The sequence below is a fragment of the Nelusetta ayraudi genome, unplaced genomic scaffold, assembly GCF_046127955.1.
Source record: "Nelusetta ayraudi isolate G7.1 ecotype Tasmania unplaced genomic scaffold, CSIRO-AGI_Nayr_v1 ptg000031l, whole genome shotgun sequence".
NCBI lineage: Eukaryota > Metazoa > Chordata > Actinopteri > Tetraodontiformes > Monacanthidae > Nelusetta > Nelusetta ayraudi.
In genome coordinates, this window is record NW_027466081.1 from 4,303,621 (window position 1) to 4,331,614 (window position 27,994).

At 44.8% G+C, this 27,994-nt stretch overlaps 3 protein-coding genes across 5 annotated transcripts in view; 1 reads left to right on the plus strand and 2 right to left on the minus strand.

Annotated features, from left to right (window-relative positions):
• cacnb4a (calcium channel, voltage-dependent, beta 4a subunit) overlaps positions 1-5,903 on the minus strand; it is a 28,793-nt gene extending 22,890 nt beyond the window's left edge. Inside the window, exons 1-2 of one of the 2 annotated variants that reach the window (XM_076030970.1) lie at positions 5,374-5,903; positions 4,048-4,131 (exon numbers count right to left, since the gene is read on the minus strand). In XM_076030970.1, the coding sequence (XP_075887085.1) occupies positions 4,048-4,131; positions 5,374-5,427 (138 nt within the window). In that variant the 5' untranslated portion in view covers positions 5,428-5,903. The remainder of the gene's footprint in view (positions 1-4,047; positions 4,132-5,373) is intronic. The other variant, XM_076030969.1, reaches the window with a different exon arrangement.
• A 1,209-nt stretch (positions 5,904-7,112) lies between these two features.
• On the minus strand, positions 7,113-18,565 carry stam2 (signal transducing adaptor molecule (SH3 domain and ITAM motif) 2). Of its 2 annotated transcripts, none has more exons than XM_076030974.1 (15): positions 18,366-18,565; positions 17,353-17,437; positions 17,151-17,226; positions 16,619-16,714; positions 16,287-16,433; positions 14,506-14,572; positions 13,055-13,256; positions 12,755-12,849; positions 12,580-12,659; positions 12,398-12,485; positions 12,249-12,303; positions 11,961-12,108; positions 10,406-10,563; positions 9,467-9,754; positions 7,113-9,432 (listed from the first exon to the last, which is right to left on the minus strand). In XM_076030974.1, exons 1-14 carry the CDS (start codon positions 18,403-18,405, stop codon positions 9,550-9,552), a joined length of 1,542 nt encoding a protein of 513 aa, XP_075887089.1. In that variant the 5' UTR covers positions 18,406-18,565; the 3' UTR covers positions 7,113-9,432; positions 9,467-9,549. The 2 variants fall into 2 exon arrangements, with proteins under 2 accessions (XP_075887089.1, XP_075887088.1); XM_076030973.1 differs by having other exon boundaries at positions 12,580-12,662; positions 18,366-18,563.
• A 612-nt stretch (positions 18,566-19,177) lies between these two features.
• On the plus strand, positions 19,178-27,500 carry hacd2 (3-hydroxyacyl-CoA dehydratase 2). The gene is made up of 7 exons (XM_076030975.1): positions 19,178-19,396; positions 21,089-21,206; positions 22,130-22,148; positions 23,787-23,875; positions 24,903-25,024; positions 26,043-26,221; positions 26,845-27,500. Exons 1-7 carry the CDS (start codon positions 19,272-19,274, stop codon positions 26,925-26,927), a joined length of 735 nt encoding a protein of 244 aa, XP_075887090.1. The 5' UTR covers positions 19,178-19,271; the 3' UTR covers positions 26,928-27,500.
• Positions 27,501-27,994: the final 494 nt, after the last annotated feature.

A 27,994-nucleotide genomic window follows, 5' to 3' on the forward strand; every position in this document is an offset into this window, starting at 1 on the left:
GCAGGGCCATAATTATGTGATTGGAACCGGAGACTGACTGTGTATTACGGCACAGGGGTTGAATCATGCCTGAGTAATATCAACACGCAAACCTTTTGCCAGAATGAGGCTAAAAATAAATTAATATAGATTTGTCATGCAGGATAAAATGGCATCTTTGACGCAAAACACCCAGTTAAGACAATAAACAGTTGCGGGCCTACGTCATGCACAACAGTGAGAGACCTCTGTGCCACTTCGGCGCCGCTGCTCCGGATTACATTCCCCACAGTGGAACATCTGCCGAGCCCTGGCGTCCTCTTATTAAGGAGCTCAGAGGTCGGCCCGGAAACTGTTCAGACATCCACTCAGTGACCACGCAAGGAAACATCTGTCCAAGGCAGTACAGTGTGTGTGTGTATGTGTACAAGTGTGTGTTTGTGTGTGTGTGTGCTCGCGCACGTGTATGTTTAGAGCACCATCTGGGAGAATAAGACACCTTCAGCCACTTCTGCACAACTGATCTGGGGATACCAGAAGTGACTCACGCTGACCAACTGCGTCTATTTAAAAACGTTCTGCCCTCTTTATAGAAAATCAACAAGGATTCCGAGTTGGGTTTTATTTCTGTTGTCAACAAACAGTCAGATCAGGTCAAATTGCTGCTGGGAAGAACGAATGAGGTTGTAAGGTTAAATTATAATATGTATATTAGGGCTGTCAGTTGATTAAAATTTTTAATCGCGATTAATCAAATTAGTGTCCTGAGTTAACTCACGATTAATTGCTAATTAATTTATTATTATTAACGCGTTAGCTTCGACAGCCCTAATATATATGTATTATCTGTCTTGTCAACAAAACTGCCCCTATTATTTTATCTCAGGACCTTTCTACTCCACTACCTCTGCTCACGCCACACCTGCTCGCACTCAGCCAATCAGCACACCTGCAGCCCATCCCCTGCAATTAGCCCTAGCAGCATACATCCCACAGCTCCACACTCACTACTCTGCCTGCTCGCTCTTTTTCAGCCGACCTACCAGCATTCTTCAACCGACTGAGTGGTTTGCCTGACCTAAACTAGTCCCCTGTCACTGTCACAACCTCACACTCAATTCTTTCCATCTCCAGCGAGTGCATAATTTGCTGGATTCACCGTGTGAAAGCAACAGGGGGCTCCTCCCTTCAATTTGAACAATATCAACACATTGGTAATACAATAATACTTCAGAAGTACTTTTTCAGGGGAGACGTGTTTGCACTAAAGCCTGGTGTATTTTCGGTGTTGCAGTGCACCCTTTCACAATTTCACACAACACTAAAATGACACGGGTATCAACTTTGAGGCGAGCGTTCACCTGAGCTCTGCCTCCTCCTTCCATTTACAGTTTAGGAAAGAGAGAGAAGGAGCAGTTTTCTGCTAATCAACCAATATGCTTGACCCCCGTCGTCGAGGGGCAGCCGTTACTATGGATACGCAGGGGAATCAAAGGGAGCCCACTCTTCTCACCTGATGACGATCAAACTGGAGATGACACAAATTGCAGCGGGGGTGTCTGAGAAACCTGTGAGCGCTCTATAGAAAAAGGAGGATTTTTTTTTCCCGTTTCCACCTGCGCCACTTGTATTCGCTGGGCGGTTCGCAGCGTTAACCTGTCCTCTTTGAGCGCTTTCATTTCCTGCGCGATACGTCTTGGCCTGCCTCCATCCCGCGGGGCTGCATAATTAACGCGGCAAGCGCTCAATAATTAATGGGAGACGTCAACAGGTTGAACATACAGTGCCGGTTGGTAGCTGCGCTCGCTCTCATCATCACCCGGGGTTGGAGCTGTCTGCGCGGCGCGTGTTTCGCTGAACTGCCATTTAAAGATCGACCTGGCGCCCGCCTCACAATGATCGTACCTGACCCGCGCCGCCTCTGGACTCAAAGCGGAAATAGATCGCGAGAAAACAAAGTGACCTATATGCGGTGAAAAATGCCACATCGTCTGACACTATCATAAATCACGCCAGGCCACGGGGTTCGGCATACCGCTCTGCGCTTTTGCTGGAACAACCTGACCTTTTCGGAACGGAACACTTCCTGGATGGAATTGATTAATTTGGAAGGAAGAGGCAAAACATGGAAGGTGATTGGGCCAAGCATGCATCTATTACATTCAAGATTATTCTGTGACTACAACAGGCTTCCTGTGGGTCCAGGACCAGTGGTGGCTCAAAAAATGAAGCTGATAATGGAATTGGAAGATTTACAATTTTCACGCATTCATTATTTTAAATGGGGTATTAGTTCCAAGAAGAAGGTAAAGTCTATCCTTACTACATGTGTGAGCTCCTTTTTACATTAAGTATGTGAGAAAAGCACTCGGTGCAAGAAATCAAATGCTTGTGATGTCACAAATGGGCAGTGCTACATAACTAATACCTCCCCCGAATTAGCTGCTTGTCATCTCTGCCCTCTTTGACCACCTTGTTTTTGTTGTTTGTTCCAAATACGTGGAAGGTCCAACAAAGTGTTTGTTTTAGAGAGAAGCAAAATTTGGAAGGAGGAGGCAAAACTTGGAAGGCGATTGGACCAAGCACGCATCTATTACATTCAAGATTATTTTTATTACTACTAGAGGCTTTCTATTGGTCTGGGACCAGTGGTGGCTTTAGCCATGCACTCCCAAGAGCGTAAAATGCAGTCCAAAGAGAGAAAACTGCCATATGGCAGCATCCACGTCCATCTCAGCAGCAGCCGTTGTTAAAAACTCACAGTAACCTCTTTTTTCTTGTCTTCCTATAACGTTTTCCAGCAGCCTTGGAGCAGAAAATTGTCTTTCACAAAGGAAGCTGATTGTTTATGGAATCCAGATATTTTCTGCTTATTGAAGGTTAATAAGGTGGATGAGGGAGACTTTATAGCTGAGACCTGGGCTATCCAGCCGCCGCGCAAGGTTAAAAAAAAAAAAAAAAAAAAGCGTGACTTGGTCCAATTTGGCACGCCTGCGCTTCCCTTGAGACTCATGGTCGACCCGTGACGGAAGCGGAAAGGGGGTTTGGGACGAACGCAGGTGGTGGTAAACTATTCCCGTGTTGCTGAGCAACCTCCGGAGCCTTTTAAGTCCCTGGGTAGCTCGTTAGTGTGACGTCCGATTCCAAGGTTACCCACTTGTGTATTAAGTGTAACAGACAGGGCTTTAATGCAGCGACCCACTTTGGAATTTGTCTCACCGTGCGTGGCACATATGAAAGAGCAGAGTCCAACTGCGCCGCCGAGCAACAAACTCATGAATTATGCATGGTGGGTTTGAGGCCTCAAAAACAGCTGGGCAGGTTGAACTGGCGGGCGAACACACATCTTCAGTTCCCTCGAATACTCTCTACCTACGCAAAAAGCCATTGTCAACACAACTGTAAAACTCGAGCAGCATCAGCATCTCAAGAACAACATAAGAACCATTAACAATAGTGACATAACAGAGAAGAGAAAAACCAGTAGTGGTCACTGTGCTTTTTGAATGTCCCTCCCTATGCTTAAAGGTCCAATTTTAGGATTAAAAACTCCTCTGCAAATGTTTTATGAGAATAAAATGTCTCTTCAGCCAGTCAGTGAACGGCCCAGAAAAGAGACACGTCCATCCATTTCCGTCTTTGCTTCCTCCGCATTTCAGAGAGCTTCTGCGTAGTTGATAAACAAATGAGGAATCTATGACATCACTGATGCCTCACTTAAACGTATCACAACCTGGTGCGTTGTTGGTGTTGGCTATAACCTCTCACACCACAATGCTTTTTGTCCCCAGCTTTTAAAAGAGAGAGTTAAATGCGCCGTCATTGATTTGGAAGTGGTCTTTTTTTTTTTTTGGATGATTCATCATTAGCAGTTACTCAATTGGAGTCTGGGATAATTAAAAACAGTTCCCTAAATGGGTATATTATGAAACCTATAAAAAGTGGCAGTTAATGAAGCCAACCATAAGGGGGCAACCAAGATGCTTCATTTGATTTTAGGTTGCTTTATAGCCTACAGTTGAAAGTTGGTCAGTGTGATAACATTCATACTGTCCAATAGGGTCCTACCTGTCTGAGGATGAAGCTGGTGGACGTGGTGCTGCCGTCAGATCTCTTCAGGCGGCTGCGTCTGGAGTACGTCCCTCTATTGGCCTACAGGAAACCAAACATATGTCACTGTTCCACGTGATTCTGTAGCTGTTGTTGTTATTGCATATCTCACTGAGCGCCTTAATAATACGGTTGCACTGAAGGGCATCCTCCCCACTGCAGCCTTATTGTGAGCAGGGGTTCAGTATCAAGAGCTCGGACTCTTTTCACTTCCCTCTAGTCCCTTTTTGGATGACCTGATTATATCAGATCAGTCGTTTGGCGCTTTATTACGATTCCCTAGACCAAAAGAGCCAATGCATTCACATTTTACATGAACGTCAAAGCTACTCAGACTAATTTTGGGACCTTTTTCATGACCTGAAAATGTACCTTTAGATTCCAGAGGTAAAATCCAAAATGATATTCTCAACAAAAGGCAAGAATTTCCCCACACTCAATGCATCTACCTTGGTCTTGGAGATATCTCTGACAGGTTAGTCACATTATTCAATGGTATATAATCTATTATTCAGTCATTAGAAATATATCTGTACTGTGCATGTGCATGGAAAATTGGAGAAATCTGCATTATTTTAACTTGGCTTTACATATAATAATTCAGTTTGCACAATTTCTTTGTTATGTTATGAACAATCATTAAATACGAGCCTCTGCAGCAAAAAAGATGATGTGAGAAAATACGATCGATGGGAATGTTTGACAAATGATATTTCAATATATAATGATAAAATAATTTTTATTTGCCACATACCTGTCTGATTTTTTTCTTTGTGTAATTTGTAGGCAGAGAAGTATTTAAAATTAAACAGAAAATGGCCGTGGGGCTGTTCTGATTGTTGTTGTGTGTTTTCTTTTTTTGGGAGACTATGTTCATGCAGTAAATCACTGGTGCATCAAAATTAACTTGACCCATTATGTGCTTCATACAGAGCTCTGTTGGGCAAGGTTGAATTATTAAGAACCCGATTTCTTTGAGGGGCTGCTGCTCGAGTCCTGATTGATGGCACCTCCGTGGCTCATTTGTAGTGAGGAAAAATGAAGCACCAGTTAAAACAGGGAGCAGTACATAACGAGCGTAGCTTGCCTCGGAGGACCAGTGTCCATTTAAACAAAAATCAATTTCCAATGTTTGCAGGAGAAGAAGCAAGCATTGAATTATTAGTTGTTGTTTTTTTGTTTTTGTTTTTTTTTAACAAATAAATAAATAAATAAATAAATAAATAAAATTGCATATATAAACTTTGATGATTATTTATGTGCCACACTGGTACCCGCCCCTACCTGAAACGCAGGCTTGTCTCCTATCCCGTGTCGGGTGTAGATGTGCCGGGACATCTCAGCCAGTTCATCGGTCCAGGGCGGGGGCTGCCGCTCGGTACCGCTCCACTGGAACTGCTGCTGCTGCTGCGCGTCCGGGGCCGGACAGGACACCGCCGGCTCCAGCCTGGCTCCGGGTGCGTTTCTCTAAAAGTGAGGAAAGAAGACGAGGGAGAGCTGCGTCCCACTCTGCTGCTGTCAGTCTGCACGGATGGAGCCCGAGCATCAGAGGAGAGGACTGATATTAACCCTCCCCCTTCAGCTTGCCTTTGCGCACGGGGGAGGATAGAGGGGCGATGCGTTCAGGGACCGCGGAGAAATGCTGGATTCCAGGCGTGCATGAAAGGGGTTCACGTTCCAGCAATTGGCCCTGTCATTTCATATTTTAATGTGAATTACTAATGCTATATTCAAGGTAAACCATAAATCCAAAAGCTCGGTTTATGTTTTCATTAAATTGTAACTTCATTTTCTGGTTATGTTTTTTTTAATGACTGACCTTTTTCATCTCTTTAGCATGTCTTTTTGTGCCTCACTTGCCGCACTCGAGCTAACAAGTACGACAAATGGCTCTTTTTGTTTTCTTTCGTGTTACTGTGCTAAAACGGACCGTTCTGCCTTTCCACAGCACGTCATAACTCGAGCTGATTGTATGTATACATAATTAGTTGTATGTACATAGTTACGTTAGTGAGGCGTCATTAGCCACCAGCCAGCCTCCTGCAAGCTATCGCTAGCAGTAAACCACGGAGCCAATTTACGAGGCAGTGAACTGTTCCAAGGCGGAGTCACACATGTAGCAGGTAATTTAATTTATCAAATCTGGAAACTGCAATAATAGGGCCCCTAAAAACGCTGCTTAACCAAAGATAGATTACTTGTAATTATTTTCAAATTTAGTTGGATTCAATTAGATTTTTTTTATTTTAATAGTATTGATTTTCACAGAATAATGTATTCGTATTTAATGAAAGAACATTAAACTTAAGATACATAATACAATATGAAAGGCCTTTCAGGTGCAAAACCTTTACATAGATAGATAGATAGGTAGGATTTCCCATCCTTCAAATAGGCCACATTTAGATAGATCGAGAACTAAAATGTTTCTGCTCTGAACAGTGAGTCCCTTTTTAGAAACTGAGAGCAGAATTTGCTTTCTCCAAAGTCCAGCAGGCCGGTTTTATATTAGCAAACGAACTAGGACAAACAACAGATGACGAAGCCTCCTCTGTCATCCTCACCACGCAGCAGTACCAGCTGTGCCATTTTCGGAAGAGACAGAAAACTGTAACGCTGTGTACATACACATTCACAGTGGCTTCCGGGGGGAACAGCCCGTGGTGTCTGGCCGGGAGCATGAAATTAAAGGCAGCACTTTCTACCTGCACGTCGTAGCCCCACAAATGCTGCTACTTTAAGGGTCTCTTGTGCATTTCCTATGAAAAGTGATGAGCAGAAACTATAAAAAGACCAAGTTTGCTGAATAAATCATGTCTTCTGGGCAACGATCATGCTGCTGGCTTGTTCATCACATCTGGGCATGTGGGTGCATGTGCATGCGTGTGTGGTGGTGGGGGGGGAGCAGGAGAGGCTAATTAAATGGAAAGTTACTATTTTAAACCTCCTTGCATTAATTGTGTGAATGTAATTACTCAAACGGCTCCGAAAGGAAATCCACAGCAGCACTGAGGCAGATTTGATTTTTATTTTCCCGTTTATTTCAAAGAATATTATATGTTTGCTCTGTAACAAAAGCAGGTTTAAAATCCTGGGAGAGGAACTCTTTCTTCAGCCTCTTAAATATACAGAATTATACATATCCTGCTGATTCGGAAAGTCTAAGTGTCACTCTTTGATTTCTACAGAAGAATAAGGCATCCAGTGGTAAATACAAAGCAAAGGTGCAACGTCGCCATCATTGACAGAATCAGGTAATTTACATCGAATATACAGAGGAAATGCACACAGTTGTAGTGAGACAGGCAGATGCAACAATCACTGTTCATCTTCCAGGAATATTGCAGATCAATATAAGCCAAGAAAAAGCAACATCAAGTTGAAAGGCCCCCTATTATGTAAAATCTCCAATATCTCAGTAATATGAGTCTTAGCATGACTCCTTCAATCTTTTGTTATGCTTGCTCCCGATTTTAAAGTTTTGTGAGCGTAAATGTGCAGGCCTGTTCAAAAAACAAAACAAAGAACAACAAAAATAGAACAGAAACAGCTTTGTGACATCACAAAGGGCACAATATCTATGCCCTCCCAAGTTTAATACACCACCCTAGGTGTTGGCTCCGCCCTCTGAGACCACCTTGTTTTCACCCTCTTCCAAAAATGTGAAAGGTCCAACAAAGCATCTGATTTAGCAGGAGGCTAAAACCCAGCAGGAGGCTGCAAACACAGGGCTAAATATGCTGTTTTCTGGAACTATAGAGCTTTTTGGGGTAATTATTCATATTCATTTAAAAAAAAAAAAAAAAAGTACTGAAAATGGGAACAATATGGGACCGTTAAATTTGAACATGTCACTCCTTTTTCTTTACATAAACAGCTACTTATCATTATTCTGATGATAAAGGTATTCCCTTTACATTTTGAAAAAAAAAAACAATACAGAAAAAAAAAACTCTTTTTCCACTCTCCACCAATGCCAATTCTACCTGCATGATGCAATATACAGTATATAAATGAAATGCAGGCAATGCAACAGTTGGAAAGCGGATATTGAGACGTGAAAAGTCCCCGTGTCGTGCCCTTTACATAAAAATTATTTTTACAGGTTCAGGTAAAATGGAAGAAAGTCCACATATGAACAGCAGAGGCTTCAAGGTAACTGATTAGGAGATTCATTAACAGAGGCAGCACTTCATTGGATTAATAGACACACCGAGAGCTCCAACTAAACAGTCCTCAGGCCATCCTAGATTCTGATGATTCTCACCGAAATTGTAAGCGGACGCGATAAAGGTTGAGTTGCAACCCTATCAAACACACACGTACACACGCTCACATACATAATGCAGTCATATGTATGCAACAAAGACAAACAATCGGGGGAAAAACACAAATGTGCACACCTACACACAAGGAAAGACACACACACACACACATACACACAGGGAAAATGTCATCTTGAATATCTTAAGCACACAGAGCAAGTGAATCACAAGGCAGTGAGGTGTTGGGAGACACGGCTTCTGAACCAGGCGTCCAAAAGTAATAGTCACACCCACGTTTGACAGATGAAAATGTAGTTTGTACTTCAGAAGTCCCGTTCAAAATAGATAAGCTGAGCTGACAGATGCTGGCGAGGAGGAAGACTGACGAAAATGTGGCTCCCGTCTTGTGAATAACAGCACTTTATTTTTTTATTTTTCGTCCTCTCACTGCAGCGAGCTCCCCCCCGCCCCACCACCGAGCGCAATCCTATGCTGGCTAACTGACCGTTTCCATCCCGTTGGCCTGCAGGCTTCTTAAAAACAAGACGGACATTAAAAATTAAAAGAGAGAAAATCAAACATTTCAGACGCGTTCACATTAGTTCAAAACGCTGTTAAGCAAAGCGTCAGTCGTAACGGAAGTAATTCAGTTTTGATCGATGCAGCTGCGCCGGGCCGCGATGGGTGGCTCACGTTCGCTGCTCCTTCGGGTGCACTGGAGGACTTGCGTACGCAACTGAATCGATCTTGGTTGTTTTTTTTTGTTGTTGAGGCTGCACACAAAGTGGCGAGGACAGAATGCCTTTTCTGGAGGTGCAGAGTCAGTCGCGATGTGTCCTGGTCGACCCTCAGGGCTCAAGATGAAGTAGAAGGACCCAGTCGCTCCAAAAGTAGCCAATGGCTGCTGATTTTCCTCTCCCTTTGTGTTGGTGGACCGGATCCAGCTCTTCTTCTGTGGTGACGGGGGTGGTTGAGCAGGGAGAAAGTGGGAGCGAGCAAGGGTGGGGCAAAGAAAAAAAGTCCTGGTTTTTGATCAAGATGTGTTCAGTTCAACTGACGCAGGGGGTCGCAAATACGGCTGGAGGAAGAAAAAAAATAAAAATAAAATAAACTAGCGATGATCACGGCCACTTGCAAGGCCAAGGAAGTGTGTTTTGAGTCTCTCTTCTTCCTGTCCAGGCTGCTGTCAAGAGTTCTAGAGCAGTGGCTGTTGATAGTAAGCTGCTGGCTGCTGCTGTGGCGGCGGCGGCTGCTGGGGTGGAGCAGGAGCCTGCGGGGGCGGATAGGACACCGGCGGCATGGTGGAGTTGTGATAGGCCGACATGTCCATGACCATGCCCGCCTGGTTGGGGTAGTGGGCGCCGACGGCTTGGTTCATGTACTGAGAGTTCATGCCGGTGCTGCGGACGAGAGACCGACGTTGAGTGAGGAGGAGTAAATTTTCAATTTTCAATTTCAAACGCCGGATATCCTGACTTTCTTTCAGCGTCTCTGTCCTATCACTTCACAGAAACGAAAGTCCATTCTTCGCTATTGTTTTTTTTGCTTGCTCCATTCATTTTCCATTTCATTTTCCATTTATTTTTAAAAAGTATGTGCCAATGCACCCGATTCTGATACTCGTATGTCCCTTTGTGATGTCACAAAGGGCACTGATGCTGCTTTGGCGTGCATCAGTCTTCTGAACGCTTGACCTAAAATACATAGTTCTGTAAGGCTCCACCTTCTTAGACCACCTTCCAAACATGTAGCAGATCTAGTTTTAGCATTTTAGCTGGGATAAATATGTTTGTGTTATTTTTTAATAAATATAATCATAGGCACTGTCCTTGAGATGAAAAATAAGTAGGACATGAGTTCAATTACTTATTTTTGGAGTCCATATCAATATACAATTTATATAAATTTCATTTAGGTAATAACTGAATTAATTGAGTGACTATTCCTACAAAAGGAGCAAAAAATATAGTAAAATGTAAACCTTAATTCTACTATCATTGCCTAGTACTGGTGATGCTGCAGACTTGTCATCACATGACAAGTTCTCTTACCTCATATAGGGGGGCTGAGCGCTGTGATTGTTGAGCGGAGCCGAGACGTTGGGTGGGAGGGAGTGCAGTGACGCGGGAGGGTCACCGGGCAGAGTGTAGGTCTGCGCGGAGGGGATACTTCCAGGCAGGTAGGGGGCGCTGGCCGGTCCGAGGTAACCCTGCAGAAAACAAGAGTAAAATGTACAGTTTTTCTTCAGTCGGGGGGTGAGAAGGTTACAGCTGTCACACATGTAGAACTTACGGCATAATCGAGTCGTATTCATTACTTTTCTCATAAAATAACAGAGAAAATGTTTATGATGCTTCTCAAAGAGCAGTGGGAGTCGTGTTCCTCTAAAGGGCTTTTTATGAGAAAAAAAAAATGATGTACCGAAAAGAAAAGGTAGAAAATCATTTCAATCGTGACCAATTTTGCCTCTGAAATTTAAAGAACCCGTGTATCACATCTCGTCCTCACCAGCTGCAAGTGCATCAACAAGCTGATGTACAGTTTTTATTCACGGTGCTCGGCAGAAAAACACATTGACGAGGGAGCATAAAAAAAAAAAAAAAAAAATTGGAGCAGCACTCAAGTGTGGGCCCGGCCAGTGAAGTGGAAATTTTTCACGATCTCAGGGGAGAGACAGTGACATCCATCATTACAGAGAAAACAGCCACTGCCAGGAAAAAGAAACCCAACAACACACACACACACACACACCCACACACCCACACACCCACACACGCACGCATAGTGAATCTGCAGGGGGATAAAGGGAGCTGACCGTTCAACTGCCGCGGCGACAACAGAAATCTCCAGTTTTGTAAACTAGGAACCACAAAATGTGGGACAATTAACTGGGAAATTCTAAAAATCTGTGTGAAATCACAGGAGAGCGCTGAGTGTGTTCTGTGCAGCCGCCCTCTGCAAAAAGAAAAAAAAGAAGACAACGAAGTGGAACGATCAATAGAATCTGTAAATCAATATACAAGAGAGTCTGTTCCTAGTGGGCGGTGACACTGGTACTTAACACAAAGCACAGAGCAGTTACGAGTCGTAAAATGACTTGGCTCAATCGCCTCTTGAAAAACGGCATATTTAGCCCTTTGTTTACAGCCTCCGGCTAGGAATCACGATTCTCTGATTCGCGGAACAGTCCGAAAAGAATAACGATAAAAAGAGAACATAGGACTTTTCTCAATTCTAGATAGTTCTGTGTTCGGGCTAGAGGCACAAACTACCGTTTTGAAACAGTAGTGCGTTTAAATTCTCATAATATGACCATTTATTTTTGTCACGCCACTTGGCGCATGTTTTAAAGCAAGTGTTGATTTCCATGATTTCAATACATAAGAAACGGATTACTATTTTTATTATTATGTCATTGTTATTATTATGTTACTAATATGTTATTACTACTGCTACTAATAATAGTATCAGAAAAAAAAATGTATTAACATGCTGTTCAAGGCATCCAATGCACTCACACTGGAGCCATTATTCATTCACAGCACATTCGTACTGTCTCGCCCGAGGAGTCGCTCCACTCAGTCAAGAGTGCAACTGATTTCTGACCTGCATGGCCACGGCCGAGCCCGGCGGCCCGTACTGCGTCTGCATTTTGGAGTAGGCCGCGTAGAACGGAGCCTCGTTGATCAGTTTGTTGTGGAGCTCCACCGCCTCCCGAACTTTCACGTTCAGCTCCGACAGCTCCGAGTATTTCCTGCGGCGGAGACAAGAAGACATAAACACTTTCACATCGTTTGAAGAAAAATGCAAATGAAATATTTGACTAGATGTCGAAACCTTTCCCCATCATGTATCTGGTAAATATAGGAAAATGAACGCTGCTTGACGTAATACCTGTCAATCTCCTGAAGCTTCTCGTCAATCATGGGGTTCATCTGCTCACAGGCTCCTGTTCGGTTAGAGGGAGACAACAGCAGAGTAACTCGCACCGACACCGCAGCTGACTTGGAAACAAGACTTGCGTCCTCATTAAGAGTTTTTACCCTCCAGCTGAATCAGTTCTGGTGCATCGGGAGCCAGAGTTGCTGGATCTGCATTCCGCAGCAGAGCCAGCGTTCTGTCCATCATCCCCTGCAGGAAGGCAAAAAATAAACCATGCATACTGAAACTACGCCGAAGTGGGAGTTGGTTTGCTTCTGCATGCGAGAGATGAGAGACTTGGTACCTCGTCGATGTAAACGGGCTCCGGCTCGGCTTTGGTGTCCAGGGGGGTCTCGTCGGGGCTGCTCGTCTTCTCAACATAAGCCGCTGAGGAGATAAAAGTTCAATTAGAAAACCCATTCGCTCCCCAAGTCTGAACGTTTGCCCGCGGGCGCGACAGAGCCCCCTCGCCACCCCACCTGGTTCTGGTTCGGCGTTCAGGTTGGTCGTGACAAAGTTGGAAGGGAAAAGTCCCACCCCTCTGTGGTTCTCACCCTTCCACCAGTTTGGATCGCTGGGAAGAAAAAGCACCAGAGAGGGACGAGAACAAGCTATTCAGCAGCTCATTTTGACACCTTTTCAGAGGAGCGCTCTGGTCGGCGCTAAGAAAGAAAAAATAGACTGCCGATATCCTACTGCAAAATAGCATAGTTGCAGCCGCGGAAGGGGCTTTCCAAACTGTACGTTTAGTTTGTGATCTGCGTTGCGTGGCAACACACCTGTCGTCCAGGACCAGGATGAGATCTCCCGCCTTGAAGGTCAGTTCGTTGTCTTCGGCCGCCTCAAAGTCGTAGAGCGCGCGGACCTTCCGCACCTCCTGGCCGCCGCCGCCGCCGCTGACGCTGGAGTAGCTCGGGGGGTCAGAGGTCAGGGGCCGGGTCTCCGCCTGCTGCTTCTGCTCCTGCAGGGACAGCTCGATGGCTGCGTTGAGAGAAACGGTCGGAGGAGGAGGATGGAGATGGGGAGGGCGGAGATTTGTTGATGATGAGAAGAGTGGAAGCAGTGTCTATGTGTATCTATGCTAACACAATTGAAGTTGGTTTCACGTTCAGCCTATTTTGAGGCTGCAGGTGGGGGCGTCTCATCATGTAGAAAGATTGGTTTGCTGAAGTATGACTGTGTGAATTTTCAAATTGTTGCCGTGATCACAGTGTTGCGTTTCTCCTGACTGGATGAACAGAACCTGTTGCTGCAGCGCCATCGACGGTGGCCGACGAGGGCCAAACACAATACAACTGTCTAATGCGCCTTAGTTGGAGAAAACAACTGCAGGTATGGATACGTTGCAAATTCACAAACGCGAACACGAGTCTAAACAAGGTACAAAAAGAGGATCGTGGTGCAAACGGGATAAAAACGTGCCGTAAGACATACCAGTTTCAAGTCAGCCGTCCTCAGGTGCCGCCTACCCGCAGGTCTACCTGTGCGTCTCTCCATTGAGCTGTTCCGCCAAGAGCCCCCCCCCCTTGCAGGTTTGGAGGATTTATGTCGTAGTAACTGCTTTATGCAGCGTTATGTGTTTTCTTGTTTTGCATCTGTTGTGTTTTGCATCGCTTCTCTGTTTGCACTGCATTTGTTGATTAAATATATTTTTTATGTCTTGCAGCGCGATCCTCCTTTTGTACCTTGTTTAGACTTGTGTTTGTGAATTTGCATTGTTTCCATACTTGCAGCTGTTTTTGCCAACTAAGGCGCATTAGGCATTTGTATTGTGTTTGGCCCTTGTCGGCCACCGTAGTCACCAAAATCATCAAACGATTGACACAAAAAAAGATTTTAATGGATACAGAATTGCAGCGCGAGGACAAACTGCACAAAGAGATCAGGGGGACGGAGTAGGAAGATATTTGGCAGCTGCTTTGCGGAGAATTGTAAACATTTTTGGGATATTCCAACATGATTATGATTCACCACATTTTTGCCTAACAGCTGTTTAGCAGGCAATGATTCAGCTAGCAGGAAAGAGTGAAAGGGAGTTTTGACGTGTGTTTTCCTGGAATCTGAGTTTTTCATTTTGTCAGAAGGCAGCATCAGCGAGTCTCACTCCCACTGTGTGGCGGATGAACCCCCAGTGTGTTGACTAAATAGGGCGTGGCTCAACGGGGACGCGCCGCCATTTGGTGACGCGAATGTGCCGAGCCACCCAATGAAGCCATCATCTCGCTTTTACCTTTGGCCAGGTTTTCATCCTCAGACGATTTGATCACAGTGGTGGAGCTGGCCTTTCCGCCGGAACCCTGCGGTCGATATGGAGAGATAAGGTCAGAGTAAGGCGTAGGCGTGTGTGTGTACATACAGGTTGGAAAAGATATAAATAATTTAAAATAATAATAATAAATTGGTTAGACCAATTGTCAGTGACTCTACTGCCACCTGCAGGTCACCCATGGTAACATATGGCTCAATCAGATAAGAGTTTCTCCACCATCTCGTCTCAGAGTCCATTTACCTCTTCGAATCAATTCAGCTAAAAAACCCTGATGTATTCTGGAAGTATGAATGAGGAACTTCTGTGCTGATATATTATTTGACAAGTAGTTTTTTGTACGTGTCCTGGGGCTGTGCGATGAATCGGTTTTAAATCAAAATCTGATTTATTAGTCAAGACAATGTTAAAAAAAAAAAAAAGAAGGAAAACCTTAAAATCGATTTTCCACTCGCATGCTTCTGGGCCTTTAGAAAATGTGAGGTTTTGCACTTTATTCATTCATCATTGTTTAAGATGATAGCAAAACCTTTTATTTTGAAAGTGATGTTTGGTGAAAGACAGTTAAGGTTGTCACTTTCTTCATTTGTGTTTGGTTCTTAAGTTTTCACCTTATTCCCAATTGACACTCAAATAAACGACACACACACACACACACACACACACACACACACACACACACACACACACACACACACACACACACACACACACACACACACACACACACACACACACGCGCGTGTCTAACAGCTCACAGTCAACACGCTGCATGAAGCTAGCTCAAGCGTCGCGGCGTGAGGAAGCGACGCCACGTCCTGAGTCACACTGCTGGCAGCCGTTTGCTCGTCAGCTGATGCGAATCAGATGCCGCATTAGATACCTGCCGCCTCGTGCGCTGCCCCTGCCTCGGTTAAAGGAAGCTCTACTCGGCAGGACACGACCACTTCCCAAATTGCCAAAAAAAACCAAAACAAAAAAATAACAACGGCAGGGGAGTGAGAATATGGCGGCCGGTGAATTCAGCTCGTCGCAACTGAAGTCTCAAAAGAGGAAACGCGGAGATACAGGGGCACGAAATCACTGAAGCTGTCCAACCGTCGCAGTGCTGAAGCAGCGGCTGCGGCTCTTCACGGCCGCCCTGCAATTTGGCAGGGCAACGATAATAATCGCGTTCATCTCAACCGACGCAAAGGTGTCAAATCGTTCACCTGCCCACCGCCTGAATGGGTTAGAATGCAAAACCTGCGGCGCGCAGGCATTTCCCTCCAACAATGAAGTCCTGAATTAAATATACAGCTTGCTTTCAAAACATAATATCAACATTTCTATGAGCCCCCCTTTTAAATTTTGCAAACACCTCAACCCTGCTTTCCCCTTTTTTCTTCTGAAACAAATGACAAAAGAAAACTGCAATCAGCAAAACGGTGCTGGCGGCATTTGTGGGTCAGCAGCTTTATGACAAACTAAGAGCAAAGTCCACTTCAACCATCAGCACATAAAAAGCAGTTACTTAACACACGTCGCAGAAATCAAGGGAAGATATAGGTCGGCTTTTTCCACAATGAGTTCGACAACAGTCTTGACGCCGACTGCAAACACCCGGACAAACGATTTTAAAACCCTGTAAAAAAAAATCTCCAAGGCAGGGGTGGGCAAACTATTTGATTGGTGGGCCATAATGGGTTCTGATATTTGACAGAAGGGACGGACAAAAGCAAAGCTACAACAGTTGAAGCCCTCACCTGTGAGGAAGCCGAGGGGAAGCTGATGCCCTCCTCCTTCAGAGACTTAATGGTGGCGCCCATCAAGCCGAGCTGCGGGTCCTTTTGGAACTCCTCCGCCCATTCCACCATCAGAGCCTTCAGCTTTTCACACACCTTGGGGTGAGCCTGCAGCAGAGAGCGGACAAAGGCTAGGGCACTCCAATGTTTCATCAAGTTTGTGCCTGTAATTCCGTTCACATGTAGCAGATCTGTTGTTACCAGACTGGTCAAAAGTCTGCAAAAGGATCGCCGACATATATTTGTGGATGCAAAATGAAGGAAGACAAAGAAAGAAAGAAAGAATAACAAACCCTGCCCAGCACACTCCGTGCTTCACTGGCAAAGTCCCTCGAACAGATTTCCAAGTGGAATATTTTTCCACAGTTCGACACACATGCACCCAGCAGCTGTGAGGGGAGAGGACCAGTTTGTAAAGTATGACAGCCCCTTTAAAATATGCATTTAACTAAAAAACGGCCCTGTTTTATCACTGAAATGACGAAACAATGAAGAAAAAAAACATTACATCAGGAAATAAAGCTTTTGTCATTTTTCGACGAGGCCGAGGAGGACCGAGATGAATGTGTGAGACGCTGATCTAAATATAGAGCCCACCATGTGACTGTATTTGCTTCGATGACTCAGACGGTAGCAGAGACGCAGCTCCGGTGGTTTTCGGTGGTTTTCACAAAAAAAAAACAACTCATAACGATTCCTTTCCAATCTCTGTCCTTTTTGAATATTGTCCCCTCGGTGAAAGGGGACAATATCTTTCTTTGTGGTTTAACCGCCGATCCATAATCAATGGGCGTGTTGTGACATAGGGCATTCTCACAAACTTACATTGAGAGCCTGCATAGCAACATGAGGCACTTTGTGGTTGACCCGCTTCATTACGGATTTCATGCTGTCTTTTGGTCTAAAAGGGAACAAAACAACACAATGGAATTCAATATTGGTGCATTGACAGCTCTTGAATAAAACCTCAGGTTATGCAGACTGTTTTGAGGATTTATGACTGTTAATAGAAAGTTAGAAATCTTACCCATTGGGGGTTGTTCCAATCTTGTCACAGATGTCCATGATGAGTCCCCAGTCATCTGTTGTGTTGGTTTCATTTGTTGCTTTCTCTGAAATCATCATGAAAATCATCAGGCACCAGGGAATAACGTCAAGGTTTCTAATTTTACCTTAAGGATTTCTGATGTTAATAAATTCTGGCATATTCTATTGTATTCTCTATAACAGTCTATTATATTATTTCAAACTGTTGTAAAATATATCCTACCAATAGAACTGATTTATAAACTATCATGTGTGAATCTACAGGACTGCTAACTCATGCAGAAAATATGCTTTATTTTATTTGCATTAGTAAGAGGGATCTTGCCGTAAGGTGGCAAGATCCACTGCCATCTACAATGCGAGACGCATTACAGTGCAGTTTTTCAAATTTCAACTAATGACGTAGCCACAAAAACACTTAGTTTCCACTGTATGGTATTGTTTTGTGCCCCCAGAGAAGTTACGGGATGGCAGTTTGCATTAAAGTTCGAAATCAGAGCTGACTTTGAGCCATTTATCAAATTCAGCAATGTGATATAGACTCGGCAATTGGAAGAGATAAAGGTTACACCAAATGGTTAAAAAACACAACTATTGCGATTTATGTATTTAAAAACTTGTCACGCTAAGTTTATCAACGGGCGACCTGATTCTGGTCGTGACCTAAATCCGGTTGTGGTGACACTGTAAATGACGAGAGACATTAATGGTTTAGCTAACATGAGAATCATACATCCTGGCATTACAGATAGAGTAATGGGCAAATAACTTGGTGAAAGTTGTTGACGACTCATTACCGCGACAGCCGACGTTTTATTACAGCGTTTGGGCGTTTCTTTAATACCAAAAATAATAATTATCCCTTTTATAATTGTATTGAATTGAACTTAAGCACTGCAGCTAAGCTAGCATTAGCTCCGAATGTTGCTGGCCCTAACGTCAGACAGCTAGACTAACAATAAAGATTAAACCGCAAAGCAGTAAAACACTTACCAACATCCTGATCAAATGGATTTTGGGAAAACAACGGCATCCTGGTGATTTAAAACAACCCAGACGATACGACGAAAGAAAATAAGCGTGTTTTCAAGAGGAAACCTAAACAAATATCTCTTCCTAGTCCATTAAACTCACGTCAGTTGCTTCCGGAAATTTAGCTGTCTTGAATAATGCCTGAGCAGGATTTTGCGCACCACAAGCGCTTGTATTTGTATTTACTCATTTATTTAAAAAAATAAATAAATTATTATATAGTCTGCATTGTGCTTTGTAATTATAGAGAGAACAGAATATAGGCTTTTAAAGATTCTCTAAAATATTCGCACTTTACATTAAAGCTTGGTGTCCAAAATTGTAATTGTTATTTATTAGCGTAGGAAGTCGTGCATCTTTGTTTGTCTTTGGAAGACACTGACATCTCGTGGAATAAAAGAGTCATTAAAAATGTTCATGATTTCTGGCCTGGACATTGAGTTTCAAAAGGAAAATAAAATATTTCAAATACCAACTACGTCAGATTTGTTTAACTAAGAAGTTGTTTACGGCTACTTTTGAGTGTTCTGCTACTCTCGATTATATTTTCAGGTGTAGTTAATACCTACAAACATATACCTATCTTAAATAGATTTTTTTCTTTAATTTATATTAAGTAAGATACGGGCACGTTTTAATACACTTTAAAATAAATAAATAAACAGCATCAAAGAAGATTAAATTAAAAACATATTAGCCATAACGCACTAATTACAGGTCCTCAACGTGAATGCGGAAACAGCGTTGAGTGAATGCTCTCGCTTCAGGACAACACTTCCGGCGTCTGGCCCGCTTTCGTTTCCGGTTTCGGGGTACCTGACAGCGACCGTCATTCAAGACGACCAGCGAGTGCCGAGGCTTGCAGTCATGTCGGCAGCTACAACTGGCTCGAGCAAGGCGGCCCACGGCGATGCAGCCGCGAGGAAAAAGAAGGGACCCGGGGCTTTGGCCACGGCCTACCTTGTCATCTACAATGTTGTTATGACAGCCGGGTGAGCAGCGTGCTTCAGCTTCTTGCTAATGCTGCTATGTTGTATGTGTTTGTGTGAGCGGTCTAGTTTGTTTGCCAGGGCAAAAATATGTTTCAACACAGGCGGTAAAATATAAATATTTTGTCCTAATTCAGGTATTATTTTATTAACACGCTTTTAGCGCGATTTTCTTTGGTTGCCCCATTAGGAACACCGGTAGCATGCTGCACAGTGGACTAACTTGATTTGCTTCTTCAACGTCTGAGGGTTTACACAGATTAACGTTAGAGAGCAGCAGACAACCACCTGCCATGCACACTAAGTGGGACTGACAGGGCAAATAATACAGGAACAACAAGACAGATGGGATATTGTTTATATGGATGCATTGTCCACAGCCCGTGATCAAGCCCTCAGCATATTGTCCTCATTCTGTATTGTAGATTGAATTTTCAAACATAGTAGAAGTAAAACTTATACAATTAAAATATTATTTTTGTTAACATTTGGATAATAATAACAATAAATTATGCAAATGTTGCATCTGGTTTTAATATTTAATATTTTTGCATTTTAGAATTGAAATATCTAATATTAAAAAAATCTAATATATATGCGTGCGTGTGTGTGTGTGTGTGTGTGTGTGTGTGTGTGTGTGTGTGTGTGTGTGTATAAAATATAAATTAATGTAGATATTAACATAAGGAAAAAATGACTACTAGTATGTTAAATTTAGGGGGAAAGTCAAAGGTTGAAAGGTCAGTTGATATCACTTCTTGCAAAATCTCCACTTAACAAACTTATGGGACCTTTTTTATCTTTTGAAAAATACATTTTTGACTACAATGATACTGACAGATCTGTAGCAATAACTGTTTTTTTTTACGTGATTGTGGGTTATCTCTGTGCCTTTTATGTCGCTGATTTTTGGACTGTTGCACAACCTCGTGGTGGGTGTATAGTTTGCAGGGTGTTCCAGCGAGTTAGGTCACATTGTGCTGTGTGTCAGTCAGCGTCAAACGGCCTTACAGTGCCTGCCTTGTGTGCCACACAACTTACGGTGTTGTGCAGCGCGCCCGTGTCTTCTCAGTTTGAAATGCAGAGCCAACATGGAGATAATGCTGAAAACAGCTCAGCAGAAGTGGGCGGACTCGGTCTCTGGGCTGTTGGCCTCTTAGATTTATCGCTGGCCCTGAGTGAGAATGAAGACAGACAGGTCAAACTCACTCCTCTCTGCAGTCAGGAGCGTCAGCTGAAATTTACGCCCCCTTCTGGTCTCTTTTATGACAGCACAGCCCCTCAGGCTGACTGGAAATCTATTGAGAGAAGAAAAAAAAAAGTGTTGTGTCTGACAATGCCATGAGTTGCATGATTCCTCATACTATGCCAATGCACCCCGGACAAGTTGGTTGTTCATCACAGGACCAAACAATTTGACTGTCTTTTGCACATCTGCTTTGCTTGTATGTTGTACATTGATTTCATTTGAGTGTTTTTGTAACTATTTTTATACTGTTTTTTTTTGTGCTGCAACTGTGTAGTTTCTCAATTCTATCAGGATATGGGGCCTTTGCACACTTCTTCTAGCAGGCAACCGCTATACCAAAGTCTTGCTAACTGCACCTTTTATACAAGGGGTCTTCATCCCCCCCGACCCCCCCACCCCCAAGAACACTTCAGTAGTAGTTCAAATGTCTCCTCTGCTGTGTGCAGGTGGCTGGTGATCGCTGTGGGTCTGGTGAGAGCCTACCTGGCCAGGGGAAGCTACCACGGCCTGTACTACTCCATAGAGAAGCCCCTGAAGTTCTTCCAGACTGGAGCTCTTCTGGAGGTAAGACGAAGCTGGCGCGCCGAGCGAGGGTTTCCTGCAGTGTGACAAGCCTTTTCGACTTGCAAATCCCCGGATATAAGTGGTAATTGAGGTTAAAGTAACTGCAGTATCAGCCCTGAGTTTGCTGTGCGGAGTGCAGGAGCTGCTGGTGTTTTCAGCCTTATGTGACAATGCATTTCACACGGGTGTTTCACTGTAATTCGCAGCACGTTCTCCGCACAGTAATAATGTTTCCCCCCGTTTCCGTCTGAGGGACGGAAACGGGGGACTCTGTTGCTCCTGCAAATTTGCATTTGAATCTTAAAAATTGCATAAACTTTTGTTTGGTCCTTATCAAAGAATGAAATTAAAGCTGCTTAGAAGCCCAGTCCATTTCTGGCACTTGTGGCGCAAACTCGGCGCTCTTATCTGCACACCCAGTTGGCCCCTCATGGCAGTGTTATCATAGCGGAACACGCCTGCCATAACCAAGTCAAGGGCACTTGTAATGACATCGGACAAACTCTGAACAGCTCGAAATGCTGGTAAACGACGTCCATCTCGCTGTCGCTTGGTTAAAAAAAAACAAAAAACATCAGCCGCATTTCTCCGCATCTGTTCTGTGACACGTGCGTGCGTGCACACGCCTCGCACGCAGTGACACAACGCACCTGTGCGCCGGAACAACAAAGTGTCTGGGTGACGCTGTCCAGACGCGCTGCGGCTCCAGCGACGGGAGACACAGCCGCGTTTACATTCGGCAACACCAAGAAAGAAAAAAAAATCCCAGCAGTTGTTGAAAGTAGCGTTTGACTTTTACTGTCGAGGGAATAACGCACGCACGTCACGCAGGAAGTCCGCTGCGTGGCGTACGTTGCCGTGAATTGTCACGCGATTCCGGCCGAGTGTTTAATTGTCCTCCGTTATCTTTTCTCTCTTCACAGATTGTGCACTGTGCTGTAGGTGAGTCTCCCACCGGCCTCCGCCCCCGTCGCGCTCCACTCACCCACAGAAACGCTCTCGTGCTGCTTGGATTTCACTGACTTTTGCAAGTCGCGTGCATATCTGTGCCTCCCGCAAGACTTGGAAGAGCTAATGATGCAATGTTTTGGTGATATCTTGCAATATACAGAAGTTAGTTCTTGCCCCTTTATCCCCCTTTTTCCTTTCCAAATCGCAGACCCTCCTCACTGGACAGTGAGCAATTAGCACCATCTAATGGACTGAAAGATTCATTCATTCATTCATTCATTCATTCATTCAAAAAGTTTAGTATGGATATTCTTGGTAATTTTATTTTTACATGAACTTAAAGCTTGCTGCCCTTAAATTTCAACAACATTCCAATACATCACTGTTTTATCCCCTTCCCTTGACCCACCGATACGAAAGAAGACTAGGGCCACAAGAAGAGAAAAAAAAAACATTTTTACAGGAAGGAGATTTTTATTTAAGTTTTCGTTTTGAGTTTTCAGTCGAAATTTTGTGAATAAAGTCAAAATTTTGTGAAAAAAGTTGATGTAAAAAAAAAAGACGAAGTTACGTGAATAAAATCGACGTAGAAAAAGATGAAATTTCATGAATAAAGTTGAAATTTCGTGAATAAATTCAACGCAAATAAAGTGGAAATTTTTTGAATAAAGTGGACATTTCGAGATTAATGATAAATCGATTCATGGCGTTCGCGAAACCTTCGTCACTTGACAACGTGTCCTCTGTGAAACAACTGTGTGCAATTGTACTTCAAAATTGTGTTTAATAACAAGGAAATCCTTGCTCTTCTAGCACACAAACACAGTGTGGTAGTAAGTATTAGGACACTGAAAAGACTGTGTCAAACCTTACGTCTGTTTGGAATAAAAAAACAGACAAAATTGGAGGAGTCTGGTGAGTAGACTGGATGGATGGTGGGTTAACCCACTTCTCTAGACTTGCGTGCAGAGCCTTTCCACTTTATTCTCGACATTATGACTCACTTAGCATTGACATTACTTGCAAAATTTCAATTTTATTCACGAAATTTCATCTTTTTTACGTCAACTTTATTTTCAAATTGGAAACAAACCACAAAAAAAAATTGTCTCTAATCCTCTTCCGTACACCGCGATACGAACTTCTCCTCTTCGCTTAACTTTGTATATACATATCTGCTTATATCATTTGGGTCTCGTCAAGGCAACAGTGTCTCGTGTGTACAAGCGTTGGCCGCGTCAGGTGACAGCTGCCTCCGCTCACATCGCGCTCTCCCGCCCTGCCTGCAGAGTCGCTTTTCGTGCCTCTCCTGTAAACACAGCGCAGACAAACGGAAGCTTTTCATACATGGAAGTGCTTCACTGGCGGACACAGTGCAGCGGCCGGAGGCCTTGGCGGCGCTAACGTTGGGCCCGAACGCCCACTCTCCTCCCTCCCACCCCCGACCCCCTGCCGTTCGCAGGCCATTCCCTTCGTTAGCGAGGATTAATGGAAGATTACCGGGGCTCCCCGCAGCTGTTGTTCACTCAGGGCAGCACACACGCAGGGAGCGCTGGGTCTCACCTGCATCACCTGTCATTTGTACATCCTCACTATGGAGGACAATTTCTTTCTGGTCGTGTTTTTCAGGAATCGTGCCGTCCTCCGTGGTCCTGACAGGGTTCCAGGTCATGTCCCGGGTCTTCCTCACCTGGGCCGTCACACACAGCGTCAGGGAGGTAGGAGACGCTCTCGCTTTTCACACTGAAATCTCGTCACGCTGGCCACACACCAGGCGATTTTCCCGTCTGAGCAGATTTTTCTTTAAAAGAACAAAACAAACAAAACAAACAAAAAACCGCGAAGGACCTGAAAACCAATTTTACATAACGGTGTAATCCTCTAAATGCAAATACTGAACTCGCCATCTGCAACAGGACACCTCGCACCTGCCATTGTAATAACGACCCCTTAGAAACGAGATCTTCCAGATACTCAGGATCTGGTTGTTGTGCTCCAAGAGAGAGAGAGAGAGCGAGAGAGGTCCTGGTTGGAACGACGGTAAAATATTCATCCTTTAAAAAGTCAGTTCTACCGACACCTCCCAGCCTGCTCTTCCTCACTCGCTGTCGCCGTCGCAGGCGTCTCGACGCGCAGTCGTAAATATCGGACACGTTCAACGTTAGCGGCTCGAGATCGAGGGAAAGTCAAGACGCGACTGCGGCCTTAATTTTCCACTCATTTTTTTTGACAAAAGCGAGACGAACACACTGGGCCCGACCCCACCGAATCGGGCTCAGCAGCGTCTAGTGTGTGGCCACACTTTGTAATGGCAAACATTCAGCGTGCAGCAGATGAAGCAGGAGGGATAATAACTCTGGGCGCTGATGCACCTTCTGCCTTGTTAATAGATCGTCCGGGAGTGAAAGCGTGTAAGTAGCGTTGGACGGCCTCGTTGCAGGGCTGCACGAATCAACCTCTGTCGTAGTCAATAACATCCGACTGAGTGGCTACACTGACATTCTGCCTTGTCTTTTTCCTCTTTGGCGCCGCTAACTGTGAAATGAAGACGCAAGGAAAAAGCGTGTGTTCCTGTTTACGCATTTGCGTTGTTTTTTTTTGTTTTTTTTGCCCTAATAACCCCCGGAGACGGCGAGCGACTGCGGTGGCGATCTGAAACAAAACGGCATGATACCGCAGCATGACCAGCAGCCCGTCTGCCTGCTTGTGTGTGTGTGCGCGTGTGTGCGTTTGCACGACTTGTAGGTGCAGAGCGAGGACAGCGTGCTGCTGTTCGTCACGGCCTGGACCATCACGGAGATCATCCGCTACTCCTTCTACACCTTCAGCCTGCTCAATCACCTGCCGTACCTCATCAAGTGGGCCAGGTAGGGAGATGGTCGCAGCTGCCGGGAGGTGGTGGTGGTGGTGGGGGGGTTAATAAGGAAAAAGAAGAAGATGAAACTGGAACACCTGCTCACAGTTAATCCAGTTCATTTCTATTTATAGAAATGCAAGGTGCATCAGATGATGCAATGAGGGTAGAAGGGAGAAAAAAAATCTCCGCCAGTTTGTTACCTTGTGCCAATGAGATAACTGCACATTAAAGGTCCTATGTCATCCATCCATCCATCCATTTTCAACGCCCGCTTGCTCCTGAGCTCAGGGTCACGGGGGTCTGCTGGAGCCTCTCCCAGCTGTCATTGGGCGAAGGCAGGGTGACACCCGGGACAAGTGGTCAGTTCATCACAGGGCCACATAGAGACAAACAACCATTCACACACACATACACACCTATGGACAAGTTAGAGTTCCCAATTCACCTCACGTGCATGTTTTTGGACTATAGGAGAAAGCCGGAGAGAAAACATGCAGACAAAGGAAGAACATGCAAACTTGCACACAGGCCAAGAATTGAACCCACAACCTTCTTGCTGTGAGGCGGCAGAGCTAATCACTAAGCAACTTTGTCACCCGTCCCATCTTCTACTTCTTTTTTTTTTCTTTTAAATCTCCGTCTTGCCCGAATACGATTAACAATCCCTCCAAAGCGCTACAGATCTCCTGAAAGCACCATAATTAGCCCTTTGTTTGTACCCAGTAGACATGGAGGGGTGTATCTACAAAGAGGGCCCTGTGTGACACAAACATCACAAACGACTCCATTCCATCAGTCTCGGCGGCTAATACTCCCATCTGATTTTCTGTTGCACTGTAAATCAAAACCGGTTTTGTTTAAGTTTAAGGAACCATGTAGGTACCATCGTACACATTATGAAGAGATCAGAACTGTTGGCCTTTGTTTCTGCTGAAATATCATTGGTGTACGTTGCCAAAGCTGTGGATACAACACGTTCATTCGTTCGTTCATTCATTCATTCATTCGTTCATTCGTACCGTTCCCAGGTACACCTTCTTCATCATGCTGTACCCGATGGGAGTGGCCGGGGAGCTGCTCACCATCTACGCGGCGCTGCCGTTCGTGCAGAAGACGGGCCTGTACTCGGTCACGCTCCCCAACAAGTACAACTTCTCCTTCGACTACCACACCTTCCTCATCCTGGTCATGATCTCCTACATCCCCCGTAAGTCGGCCCCCCTTGCTGCCATTTGTGACGTACTGTATTGCGCTAAGAATCAGTCTTGAGTCTCCAGGTGCAGTTTAGTGTAGTCCAGTCACCATTATTTACCCACATGCTTCACGTACACTGTTCCGTCCAGCTCTGACCCGGATGCCTGAATGCAAGGTGACGTTTGGAGACGACGCTTATTTGGTGCCTCTGATGCAGGCAAACCTTCGAAAACACAGAGAGTAAAAATTCTCTCTATTTAATGAAAATAATTGGGATTCACAGATCTACTGCTGCCACTGCTCGGTGAGGAGCATCATTATTGGCCAGCAACAAGGCTCCACTTGTTGCTCCACCAGCCAAAACGTGTCAGACACTTTTGTTCCGCCCGAATTCGCTCCCGTTTCTAATGTGAAAATATCTTCCAGTGCCAATGAAACCGCAGCCCACAGCTCGCTGTGGCTTCTTCTTCCCAGTCTTCTTCGGTGGTTTTTCTCAGAAGAGCTTGGAGCCTCACGTTGTCGTTCTCACTTGCTGCCTTCTTTCCGACTGGTTCTAGAATTTGCAATGTTGAGGCTGATTGATAACTGCTTTATTTAGACGTTTTCTCATTTCCCGTCCGCTCTCCCCTCCCCCAGTGTTCCCCCAGCTGTACTTCCACATGATCCGGCAGAGGAAGAAGGTGCTGGGCCACGTGGAGGACTACAGCAAGGTGGAGTGAGCGCGCCGGGCGGCACTGAGACGGGCCTGACGGAGGAAGGGAGGAACCCGCGGAGAAAAAAAAACCCAGAGCGCAGGAACAAAGAGCCACGTCTGCCAGTCTTCAACCCACCGGGCTCCACCTGCCAGAAGATCGATTAACCAGAAAACTCATTCTTATTCTTATTCTTATTGTTTTCACCCCCTCTCCCCTCCGATTCCCAATACGCAGCCGTCGCCCAGGTGCCAGACACGCGACGCCCCGACCGGTGACGTTTTTGCGACGTATTTTATTTATCGACGAGCCGCAAAAGAGGCTTTTTGTTTAGAGCTTGCGAAGGTGCGATGCGGGGACGGCGTCCGAGCCGCGGGGGTTTGCAACGCCAGGCGAGACAAGGAAGCGATCCACCGATACCGTCGATAATCTTTTTTTTTAAATGTCACTGTAGAAAATAGTTTGTTTTTTTCCCCCTCCGCCTTCGCCGTCGCTCGGCCTCCTCTGAGAAGCAGCTCGGCTTTTTACTCCAGCGCAAGAGAGAAGAAGGTGAAGACGAGCGCAAGGTGTAGCGTCTACAGCGTTCGGAGTCCGTGGGGGGTGGGGGGGGGAAATACGTTAGTCTGGATTTTGTTTTTAGTTTTCCTTCCAAAGTTGTGGTTACATTCCCACTTTAGTTCAATAAAATGTCAAGTTCTAAGTTTGCATGTTTCCATGTTGTTGTTTTTTTTTTACGTTTTTCATGTTTTCTCTGTCCATCCGTCCTTGCTGTGCTTGGTGTTTTTTCCTACAGTTTGCTTTCTTGCGGTCTGACATTGAGTGTGTTGCCTGCTTTTCCAAAGCGTCAGTTTTCAGTGGTCGTCAGGTGAATTTTGCTCGCGTATTCGTTGGCATTCAGGTAGTTTATCCGTCTGAGGTCCAGAGTTGAGGATGTAGGAAAATGATAAAAGTTTAATCATTGTCATTTATTTGCGTCCCCCAATGGACGGACGTTCGTCCGGTTGCAGTTGTGCGACCTCGAGACGAGGTGTGACTCAATCCCACACGCTGGACCGTCACAACCCCCAAATGTAGCTGAAGGGATCTCCCACCAA